Genomic DNA, 12878 nt, shown 5'->3' with positions numbered 1-12878 from the left:
GTCGCGTATGGTTGTATTACTTGTGGAAGTGGGTGACACTTTAGGTGGCAGTCCGTATCCAGGGATACTACCGGATATGCTGATATCTATGCACAATTCAGGATATGTCATGCCCCAGCCATCACTCTGCCCAAATGATATGTATGTAGCTCTGGTTTTGTACATTTATATACCATACTATGAAAGCCTAATAGTATCGAATAAAATGGGAATAAAATGCAAAGGCGTTATAACGCGAATAAAGGCGTTATCACGCGAATCAAAAGGCGTAATTACGCGAAACAAAAGGCGAGGTAACGCGAAAAAAGGCGTTATTACGCTAAACAGGCATTATAATCCTTTTTCGCGTTATTACGCCTTGTGCTCCGCGTTATATATAACGCCTTACCAATATTATGTTTTATTTCATTTGATACTATGAGGCCTTCGTGTCATACATAACATTCGAAAAAATATAACATATTCTTGCATACACACTGCTTAAAATTAGGGAAATAAAAACACTCATTTGCGGGCATGCACTGTAGGAGCACATTTGTCTCGGAGCACATTTGTCTCACGAAGTGTGACCGATGTGTTCGTAAACATTCATATTTGCGACAAATTGCAAATGAGACAGATGTGTTCAACACACAATAGAAAGGACACTCGAAGCACATTTGTCTCACATTTTTCCATCAAATTCTTAAAAGGTAATAATTATGCCCATCTGTATACCGGCTACCAGCCATTGTTCTGTGTTTTCTGTATTTATAATACCGTTTTTAGGTCACTTCCGGTCAGTCAAAAACTTCCTGCCTCTGCATAGGAGCCATATATTAAATTAAAGAATATACTTGTTCTGCATGTCACAATGAAAATTTCTACAAGTGCAGTATCAAGAACCTAAACACTTATGCAGCAAACCTTTTCTTAACCTTATTAATTGTGACACGTTTATTTTTAATGCTTAAAATTTTATAAATGATTTTTTTTGGCACTTGAATGGATATGTATTCCGCATTTAGACCCTGACCGGGACCCTCGCATGAATAGTTCGACGCCCCGTCTATGTGTCGAACCTGCAGCGGTCAGGGGCAAGTGGTTTTTTGAAAACGGAGGCCCTTAAATGATCTATGGAAGAAAATAAGAAGACCATTACACACCTTTTGTTTTCATCAGAAATATATGTATAAAAATCGTCATTTTCCAAGAATTGCGGCTTTCAGATCCGCCATTGAAAAAGCACTTACAACATGCATGAGTTCCTAAAATAATCCAGGTAATGCCATAATTATGGAATATCGGGCCACTCAGAATCGGGCGAGACGAGACATTCCGATGAGACACGAAGCGAGGCGCGATATTGTAACACGAGATCTCGCAATGTCGAAGTATTCCGTATCACGAGATTTCAGAAATGAATAAATTTTTACTTCTTTTGATAGGGCAAGTATGAATTTATTAATATTCAAATAATGATTTCTGAGGAAGTTAGATGCTTGTAACCCAAAGGAATTCGCGATAAATGTGAAATAATGCGTTATAAAAGCAGCAAAATGTAAACAAAGTAAAATCTAAAATCACTTCAACTGTACAAACTGCAAAAAAAACAGCAGATGAAAAAATGCTTCAGGTAATTAGCCAATAAGTATCTTTTTAGAGCTATAAAAGTATATCAAAAATAAAAAAAGCTTTAATTTTGAGAAAAACAAATAAAAGCATTTTTAGGCATAATGGGCCTTAAAGTGATTTTATGTAGATTATAAAGGGAATACTACTTAGCGGTATATGACCTGGAACCAATTTCTTGTCTCGCGTCGACGAACGAGATGCGAAGCGAGACGCGAGCATTCGGCGAGATGCGAAACGAGTCACGATATTGTATCATTCAGTATCAACCGATTACGGTGTTGGACATAAGAAACATTTTTGTCTCCATGACCAGCTGTGCACAATGGTACAAAGGTGAAAATGAGATGGTACGATGATTAAAACACGATGGCACGATGTTGAAATCACGATGATGCGATGACACGATAGAGAAAATAATATCGCGTTTTCATCATCATTCCATCGCAGTTTCATCATATCGTTCCATCGTATTTTCACCTTCGTAACATGGTCTTTCACCATAGTACCATCACGTTTTCATCACCGAGCCTTACTTGTTTCGCAATCGAACAATCGTTTTTTCACGTTCGTACCATTGTGTTTTCACCATCGCACTATCGCGTTTTCATCAACGTACCATCCTGCCATCGCGCTGTCACCATTGTACTATCATGAACGGGATTTAGTATGTTTCAGTCTACGTCTTCAGGTTAAGGCAATCAATTACTTGAATTAAAGATATTATAATTAACAGTTCACTTTAGGTTTTCATAAAGAAAGCATAAGCAACCCTATTGATGATTACACTTGACATGAGGTAAAACAGCGAACCTCGATTCTAAAAATAAGAATTTCTGACGTGGGGAAATGTGTGACAAATAATTCATAAAAAATGACATGAGACAAATGTGTTTTCTTGTCCCTTTAAAACACATGAGACAAATGTGCTTTCTTGTCCCTTAAAAAACTTGATCGGAGCACATTTGTCACACAAATGAGTTTTTTAGGGTAGACATTTGAGGTCTCATTTGTATCATGTGGGACAAATGCGACCGCATCGGTCTTACGTAAGACAAATGTGCTCCGAGACAAATGTGCTCCTACAACGCACCGTTGGTAAACGTTGTTTAATATGAGTGACTCAGGGCGTCATGTAAAACATTTTCTTTAAGAATAGCGCTAATGCACGTCTTTCCTTGCATTAATATCTACAGAAGACCTCCAACTTATTGAATCCCTCTTCTTGATTGCACGGGCTTTAAATGCGTACGCCCTCGTGCTTCTGCAGATTTTAATGAACGTGAAAAGGTGCATCAACCCTTTATTATGTGGAATATAGTTTTTGTTCATAACGTTACTAAACTGGCATCAGTGTATTCTAGTTATAGATTTAAAGAAATATATTTTTTCGGTATGCATTTATGCAAAGATTTATGAAATAATAAAGTTATTCAATGTTTTTCAGAAAAATCATATTTTAAATGTATTGAATATTTAAACAGATACAGACTTATGGTAGAATGTTGGAAATATACGCCCGATCACAGACCTGTGTTCAAAACCCTTGTTGGAAGGTTAGATGAAATTATACAGAGAGAAACAGAACAAGTAATGAATAAGTATATTTTGTCAACCTATCTCTTGTTAATTGTATGTGTTAATTGGACTTAATGAATGCACAAGTTTATCTTACCCAAGCCACGGTCTCAACTTAACCAGTTCACCATTTCTCACCAACAATGTTTAGGTCATATGGCAACTTTTCTGCACGAGGAAGAGAGTAATATTATTGGTGGAGGAAGAGAGTAATATTATTGGTGGTAGTATTGGTAGTTTTCTCTCCGGATCACGACAGCCACATTGAATTAACCAGAGCACAGTTCAGCCACCGCATCGGTCCTGGGCAGGCTATCAAGAAGTTTACCAGTACTAGTTGCCTTCATTTTCGCAAGGAACTGGAACTTCTGTACATACCAGAGCAGAGGTACAGTGCGAATGACCGTAGAAAAGATTTCATGATCAGTCACAACGAAAGGGAAATACGCCGTCCGGGAATCGAACCCGGGTCGCCCGTTTTACAGTCCAACGCTATTTATTTGTGAAACATGGAATTGTGAGCATGGAAATTACTTCTATAAAAATCATGCTACTTCCGTCTTGAACTAGGTAAGTGTTATGCTGTTGTATATTTTCAGATGTACATTGATTTGGCAGTAGGATTAAGGCGAGGATTAAGTCCAGTGGAAGAGGAGAGACTTACTGGTGAATAAATGAGTCACTTACATTTCCAGTGTTAGAATGTCTCGCTGTCATAATTGGATGTGCCATAAATGAGCCGCGTCACGACAAAACCAACATAATGGGTTGGCGACCAGCATGGATCCGCATCCGCGTAGTCTGATCAGGATACACGTTGTTCGCTTACAAACCCTATTACAAGTAGAGAAACTGATAGCGAACAGCATGCATGGATCCTGATCAGACTGCGCGGAGCGCAGGCTGGTCTGGATCCATGCTTGTCGCAAACCCATTATGTTGGTTTTGTCGTGACGCGTTACTATTTAGGGGTAAATATAGCATGACTCCTCGGTCTACAGATGGCAGTTGACAATACAAGATAAGAAGTATCTTTGTGGCTTTAATGCTACAAAAATTTGGAATGACAACACACAAGATGGTGTTAAATGTATTTACAATATTCTACAATTGATATGTTTGTCGTATTCGACTACAATTATAAATAAACGTCGCATATTGACATCTATGGTTGTTTAGATACCATCCCTTTAATTTGCATACAAAACCCGTTCTATTATTTACGAATTTATTGTTTTGTTATTTATATATAGCTCAATGTTCTTTTTTTACATATTCCTAAAAATTGTATACATGTTACGTTTGTAAGGTTGCATAAAGATATGCAGTTTTTATTTTAACAACACGCGTATTCTGAAGTTTTATCAACTGGTTGAAAGAAGAACCCCAAACGGTTAAAGGTTAAATGAAAAGGTAAATATTTGCCTAACAAATAGTCGATGGTACGTGCGTATTTTTTCTCATGTAGATATAGTGTTTCCTGGAGAAATATTTATAAAATATGTTCAGTCATTATTAAATTGTTAAAATCAAAAATTTAAAAATAGATATCTATAAACTAGTTTTAACTGTTTGCACATGCATATTGTATAGTGTTTTAGAGAAAATATTCTGCGCTGGTCTCGCAGTATAATTATGGTGATAAATACTGCAAAACAGGTCATTAATCGTACATAACATGCATATTATTACTTAAAACTTTTTACTTATCTTAAAGGGACTCCACTGAGGTTTAAGAGCCTAAAAACATAACATTTGAATTTCTTACATAAATGAGCTGGGGCACTTTAAACAGAAATAATTATTCTGGAAAAACGAAGTGCGCGAATGATATGAAATTTTGCACACAGACTAGTGGTCTAAACCTACATCAAACGGTATATTTATCTGGAAAATATTTTCAGTCCCATCATGTCAAAAAACCTCAGCGGAGTCCCTTTAATATCATATAGTACAATTTTCTCAAGTTTGATTTTATTGAAGTATGTTGGATCATCTGGAGACATGCAGCTTTAAAACAAGCTAAATATACGTTACGACAAGTTTTTCAACATTAAACTCAAATATAACTACCAAGTGTCACTCAAGTTCCAAACACATAAATACATCTTTCAATAGCAATAATAAAAAGTGCAAGTGTTTAGTTAATTGAACACACTTCAAATGCAAATTAAATCAATGTCATTAATAATCAACAATTTTATATACAATATGTGTCAGTTTTCATATTTCTGAACTGAAATTCAATATTTATATTTAGATACAGCATTGGTATGAGTGACATCTCTTTTCTTTGAAATGTTAATGTCTATTTCTGTAACGTGAACCGTACAATTAGCCACTGGCTCAGGTTTCTGCAAAGTATCTTCCTGATCCTTTGCAGGCTTGTCAAATTCCCATGAATTGGGCAGGAAAAATGTTAGCTCTCGTGTTATTTTGGGTATATCTGCCCCAGATAACGAGTCGGCCATTTTTGTTTCCTTGTACTTCCGGTTCCGGTTTTGAGACTGTTTGGAAAACCTTTGTCTTCGTCGTGTACTTTCCGACACTACCGGACTTAATTCCTTCCCCCCGGAAGCATATGTCTGTGTGCTATGTTTATCTGAGTTAGTGACGTCATCCTGTCCGTATTTACGTCGGTTAAATCGTTGAACAGCCGTTGTTATACTCACCGGTTGTCCTGAAAATAATTAGTTCTTATGGTATAAATGTAAAATACGAAATTTATTGAGGACGGTTTACCAGAGACAATCTATATACATGTCGGAAACGTTAACATCTTTATGACACACCATTAGACAATGAATTGATACTGGTAGAATATCAGTTCTCCATTTTTTATCTACTTTTTTCCATTGCTTATTGTCCCTACGTAGTGTTGTAAATACACAGTTCAATTATTTTATGAATAAATAAAACAGTTATAAAAGACTCTCAATTTCAAAATCGCAGAGAAGTGCTGATACATTGAATATAAATAAATAAATAAATAAATAAATAAAACTACAAATATAAAGATTTCCGCTGTTATGAAAAATAAAACATAATAATAGATTAATATTTACCTGGGAAAGATCTACTCCTATTCATGTTTTTTATCTGAATTATAATACGCACATCAAAACTGATCAATCTATAATGCCGACAATTTTCAAATATTCAACAAAAATAAATTCAATATATGTAAGTATAGGAGGCGGTACATTGGCTGATAGAACACATTCTTCATCTGTTTACACCATCCTCCTTGACAGCCGCGAACATCTTATCTCTTTCATACTGGATATATTTATATCTCAGTGAATGCTATTATTTTTTCATAGTCGTGTTAAATACCTTATTTACAAGTTTATATTAAATAAAAACTTGAGGTTTGAAGGTGAAACTTTGAAAATGGTGAAGAAGAATAATTACCCTTTAATTGTTGTATGTTAAAATATTCAAATGATTACTCTTTTTTCTTTTTTTATTAAACGTTGTTTTGCTATGGCTTTACAATAAGTAGATAGTTTATTAGTTTATTTCAGTCACTTTCAAATGCATACATATATATATATATATAATCATATTAGAATTGATAAAAATGTATACATATGACCATTCTACAATAGAATTATAAGAGACTATATATTGTATATACTTGAAGTATCATTATCCCTATACAATTGATATAGTTCCTACTGATAACAGTAAAGCAACATTATAAAAACATTTTACATCATAAAAGTTAGATTATCCCCACTGACCTCCAATAATAAAAAAATAAAGAAATGCTTTAAGATCTTTTGATAATAAATCAAATTTAGTAGTTTGTTAGAAATGAAAACAACAAGAAAACATTTGAGGCCCATAACACACAAAGTAAAAATAAAAGTAATAACAACGCCTGATATCTTTGATGCAGTGTTAAATTACCGATTCAAGCCCGATTCAAGTGAATTAGTTTAATTATTGAAAGCATGCAATTTACGCTTGATTTTTATTTTAGTATCATATTTTTCACACAAAAAAACTACGAACGAATTAAATAATTTGTTGTTGGTAAATGTGAGATACCAGATCCAATATTGTATTTCAATATATGAGCCGCGTCACGACCAAACCAACATAATGGGTTTGCGACCAGCATAGATCCAGACCAGCCTGCGCATCCGCGCAGTCTGATCAGGATCCATGCTGTTCACTATCAGTTTCTCTACTTGTAATAGGGTTTGTAAGCGAGCAGTATGGATCCAGACCAGACTGCGCGGGTGCGCAGGCTGGTCTCATGCTGGTCGCAAACGCATTACGTTGGTTTTGTCGTGACACGGCTCATATGCAGATAATAAAATGTTCTAGAACAAAATATCATTTCTCTTAATATAAAGTTAATAATCACTAAGAACTAGATCAACTTTTTTTTTCAAGAAATATTTTGTAAGACAATCCAAAAGATGCATTTTTTTTGTTTTTATCAATATTTGAAATTCGTAATTGTAGATCAATCCACTTTTATTTTGTTTACATAACATCAGTCATTGTAACGAAATATAATTATAGTTCTTACTAGAGTATATGTTTGCCGTAATGACTGCTTTGATGCGCAACTGCGTGTTGTTGTAGTGAGTAGCTTCGTGTTTTTCGCTTACAGCTTACAGCCTCACCGCTGGCTACCACCTAGTGGGAACCGGGGAGCCTTTTGTAAGCCTTCCTTGCCAGTTGTAGCCTCTCATGCAGTAAGACCGTTGTGGCCCATTTATGGGACCTCCCCGAGGTGGCAAACGGAAACTGGGCACCTTGTGGCCCCAGGCTAAACCACTCGGTCTTGGAGGATCTAGGCCCCTAAAGGCATGGCTTGCATGGCCCACCGGTGTGTGGATATGCCCTGAAGCCTGCTTACCTAGAACCCAGCTATGGGTCAAAATAGCTCCACAGCCTCGTGGATTAACAAATGGCCTGTCACAACCTGGGTGACAGTAGCTGGAACGACGAGCACCATCATAACCGGTGTAACGGCAATCCAGCAGTGGTCTCTGAGCACAACAGCTTGAGTTAGATGGGAACGGTGGAGAAGGACAACTCTTATACCAAACCAAGGGAGACAACCCTTTCAAAATCACCACTGCCTTGTGGTCAGTCGTTGGGAACGGCAAGGGCTTTGTGTGAGGTAACCTTAACCAACCTAGAGAGTTGAAATCGGAGATGCTGGGCCATTGGCACTCTCTAACAAACCACTGCATCACGTAACCAACGCTATGACTACTCGAAACAATGGTATTCATCGATGTGGTGCTGGATCTTTGGAATCCCTCCAGGGAGATACAGTGCCGGGCTCTGAGCCTCAACAGAGTCCACCCAAAGCTACTGGGGGTCACTCCTTCCATCATGCCAAGAGGAGACCAAAGGGCTACAACAAGCCAAGGAGGAGGAAAGTCCAACAGCAACACTTCAAAGTGATGCATTGGAATGCAGAAGGAGTCTTCAACAAAAAGACTGAACTTCAGCACTTCCTTCATGAGAATGACATCAATGTCTGTTGCATTCAGGAAACACACCTGCAACCAGCTAAATCCTTTAAGATCAGAGGATACCAGTGCTTCCGAAGCGACAGGGTTGGCAGAAAGAAAGGAGGCATCATGACATTAGTCAGGAACAACATCAATGCTATCCAGACTAAAATGCATATGGATGACTCGGAATTCCAAGTGCTGAGCCTCAGATTGAACGACTTTCAAATGACTCCTGTGAATATGTACTCTCCAAATGACAAAGCTCTTTCCCTATGCAGTATCCCAATGGAAGCAACAAACCTCATGGTTTTTGGAGACTTCAACAGTCACTAACAAAGCTGGGGATATGACCACATGGACAACCGAGGAGAGGAATAGGAGACCTGGCAGGATGACAACAGGCTGAACCTCATCAATCAGCCGGAGGATCCCCCAACTTTTTACTCGAGAAGATGGCACTCGACATCAACGCCTGACCTTGCCTTCTGTACTGACGACATACACGGACATGTCCAGAGGAAAGTCACTGATCAACTTGGAGGCAGTGATCACCGTCCAGTCCTCATCATACTGGACCGTCTGTCTCTCTATGTCATCTAGCCTACCCAGATGGAACTACAAAAAGGCTGATTGGCCCCTTTCCAGTCTGTGAATGATGAACTCTGCAAAGACATCAGAGTTGAAGGCAGAGACATTAACAACATAGTCAGGGACTTCAACCAATGCATCCTCAAGTCAGCACAGCAGTCCATCCCTAGAGGTGCGAGAAAAGACTACAAGCCTACTGGAGTGAGCAGTTAGAGGAGCTGCAAACCAAGGTGTCCGAAGCCAGAGTTGAAGCCGAAAATAATCCCTCACAGGAGGCAAACCACAACTTACAGCATGCCAAGGCCAAATTCCTAAGGCACAAGCTAGAGGCCCAAAAAGAGCTGGAGACACAAGACGGCTTCATTGAACCTCGAGAGAGATGGCCGAAAGTTGTGGAGGTTGACAAAACAGCAGCTGAACGACGACCAAGACAAAGCGAGAGGCTCAGTTACCTTGGAAGAGGTGGAAGAGCTGTTAGTGGGCAAACAAGCAGCAAACGTCTTTGCCCAAAACTACAAAGATGTCAGCGACATCCCCATCAACAGTGAACGACTGAGGGAAGCAAGAAGAGAACAAAGGGACAGGAAAACACCTAAGGTTACGTCAGAGTGCATGGACTCGCGCCTGACGCTTCATGAGGTTCAGGCAGCTTTCAGGCAACTAAAGACCAAAAAATCTCCCGGACCTGACGGAATCACAATTGAGATGCTGACACACCTGGGCAATACAGCAATGTGCAAACTCCTGGACATATACAACTACAGCTGGAAACAAGGGCAGCTACCACAGATTTGGAGAGAGGCAACGATGATCCCTATACTGAAGAAAGGGAAGGACCCAAAAAAGGCAGCCAGCTACCGTCCAATCAGCCTCACCAGCTGTGTTGTTAAGACCATGGAGAAGATTGTGAACGCACACCTGAAGTGGTACCTGGAGACCAATGACCTGCTGGCATCTTGAACAGGCTGGTTTCCGGCAATTCCGTTCCACAGAAGACCAGACTACATACCTATCGCAGGAAGTCGAAGACGCATTCCAAGAGCAAAAGGTGGTCCTTACAGCATGGATTGACCTACAAAGAGCGTTCAACAAAGTCTGGACAGAAGGGCTACAAGTAAAGCTCATGAGGAATGGAGTTGGAGGGGCCATGCTGAAATGGATCAACTCTATCTGTTTAATAGAAGAGAGCCAGAGTCAGCCTGAACCAATCCAACAGTAGGAAGTTCCTGCTACGCCATGGCGTCCCACAGGGTGGAGTCCTGTCCCCGACAATTTTTCTGGTCTTCATCAACGACCTGGTGTCTGAACTGCCTAAGGGAGTTCATGCTGATCTTTATGCTGACGACCTGGTGCTATGGTGCAAAGAAGAACACGCCTCTACGGCCACATACAGAATGCAAAGAGCTATGGACAAACTCGCAGCATGGGCCGAAGACTGGTGTGTCACGATCAACAAAGAGAAGTCGTCCACCACACTGTTCACCTTGTCAACAAAGCAAAGAGCTGGAAGGTCATGTTGGCTGGAACTCCACTGAAGGAGGAAGACGAAGCCACATACCTTGGGGTCACCTTTGACAAGCGGCAGACTTGGAAAGCACACATCAGCCGTGTAGAAGGGACGGCACGAAGGAAACTTGGGATGATGCGAAAACTTGCTGGGACAACCTGGGGTGCAAAATGAGCAAATACTGAAGACTGTATATCAGGGCACAGTAAGACCCACCATGGAGTACAGCTCAGCCACATGGTCCACAACAGCCAAGACAAACCAGCAAGCCCTGGATAAAGTACAGAACCAGGCACTTCGTATCATCACAGGGCCCACCAAGTCTACACCAATCGCCTTCATGGAGAAACTGACCGGAATTCAAACACTTCACGAAAGAAGACAAACCAAGGTCCTTCTCCAGGCAAACAAGTACCAGTCCCTCCCAGACCACCCCATGAACAGCAGACTTGAGGGATTCACCAAGAACCGCCTCAAGCGCTGCAGCTTTGTACATCAAGCAAAGAAGCTGAGTAGAGAGCATGCAGCTGAACTAAACACTCAGACAATTCCCTTGGGCCGAGCAGACATCACCAACCCTACAGCAAATGACCTGTCTGCAGTCAAAGTGGCACTTGCTATTCCTGGACTAGACATGGGCAAACAGGAAAATGAGACCATCCGTAGAAGTCTGACACTTGCGGCTATCTACGCAGACTATCCTTCGGACACATTGGACCCATGTATACACAGATGGGTCAGCCACTAGAGCCGTTAAGGATGGAGGCGGTGGTATTCACATAACGTACCCGTCAGGCAGAAAACAGCCCATTACATCGCCACTGGGAAGCACTGCAGCAATTACAGAGCAGAGACTGAGGCACTCATGAAGGCAGTCTTTTTGATAGAAAACTCGCCAGAAAGAGATCACCTCTGTAGTCTTCCTCACAGATGCAAAGATCAGTTCTGGAGGCCCTACAAAACAACAATGTCCCTGAACTAGCGCAAGCCGTGAACAAGCTTGGTTCGTCCTGTAATGTTGCACTTCAGTGGATACCATCTCACTGTGGAGTGCCCGGAAATGAGGAGGCCGACAAGCTGGCTATGTTAGGAGCCCAGTTAGAGCAACCAGATAACCAGGTGACATACAAGGAGAAAGCCACCATCATCAAGGCTCTAACCAAGACAAGACAGGAAGCGGATGCCTACCACATGCTAAACCGACCAGAACAAGTGGTGATGGTCAGGCTTCGCTCGGGACACAACAGACTGAATGCACACATGTGCAGGAAGTACAAACTGGTGCCGTCCCCCATATGTCCCTGTGGAGAAGAGGACCAGACTACAGAGCATATCCTCCAAAGATGCAAAAGACACGACCAGGAGCGAGGAGCAACGTGGCCCCGAGGTGCAACACTCCAGCAGAAGCTGTACGGAGACGTTGAGGACCTGCGGCGGACCACAACCTTCATCGCGGATACTGGCGTGATCGTGTAGAGCGAACGCCAGTAAGTAAGTACTAGAGTATATGTTTCTGTTGTTATAAAATTTAAATGAAGCATTTTAGTTTAAATTTACCTTTTTAACATTTAAAATAATAAGCAAATTCATGTAGGTGTAATGTAATTTTTCACGTAATTGATGATCAAATACGCGCATACATGAACGTGCACACACACACACATACCGTACAGTTAGGTTACGATATGTGTGTGTGTGTGTGTGTGTGAGCGCGTGTGTGTGTGTGTGTGTGTGTGTGCGTGTGCGTGTGCGCGCAGTTGTGTGTGTACATGTATTATGTGTTACGTTACTGTTATAGAAAAGAATTGAATAATTATTAAAATGGAATAATGTTATGATGAATACATGAAACAATAGTATGTTATCTTGAATGATTGTGATTCATACATGAAAAAAATGATAATAAATGAAAACATAAGTATGTAAATTTTCCATAACCTTATGGTCGTATCTTAAAATATGTGTAACATACAATAAAAAAAACATGAAATTCTTGTATTAACACGTTTACGAAAAGATAATGATTTAAATTATATTTTACAAATAGAACATTATAATTAAATCGACACAAACGTGTCATGAAATTTTATTCGTTTACATCAGCG

The 12878-nt window shown here is 39.9% G+C and overlaps 2 protein-coding genes across 2 annotated transcripts; both read left to right on the top strand.

The window, feature by feature from the left end:
- Positions 1-43: 43 nt before the first annotated feature.
- On the top strand, positions 44-4333 carry LOC132754315 (tyrosine-protein kinase SRK3-like). Its single transcript, XM_060744932.1, has 3 exons — positions 44-141; positions 3096-3201; positions 3789-4333. Exons 1-3 carry the CDS (start codon positions 77-79, stop codon positions 3861-3863), a joined length of 246 nt encoding a protein of 81 aa, XP_060600915.1. The 5' UTR covers positions 44-76; the 3' UTR covers positions 3864-4333.
- Positions 4334-11703: 7370 nt separating this feature from the next.
- LOC132754313 (uncharacterized) lies at positions 11704-12249 on the top strand. Its single transcript, XM_060744930.1, has one exon. The coding sequence runs from the start codon at positions 11704-11706 to the stop codon at positions 12247-12249; it is 546 nt and encodes a 181-aa protein (XP_060600913.1).
- Positions 12250-12878: the final 629 nt, after the last annotated feature.

The sequence above is a fragment of the Ruditapes philippinarum genome, unplaced genomic scaffold (genome assembly GCF_026571515.1).
Source record: "Ruditapes philippinarum isolate M1 unplaced genomic scaffold, ASM2657151v2 ctg4065_1_1_1_1, whole genome shotgun sequence".
Taxonomy (NCBI): domain Eukaryota; kingdom Metazoa; phylum Mollusca; class Bivalvia; order Venerida; family Veneridae; genus Ruditapes; species Ruditapes philippinarum.
This window is presented reverse-complemented; position numbering and strand designations above follow the sequence as displayed.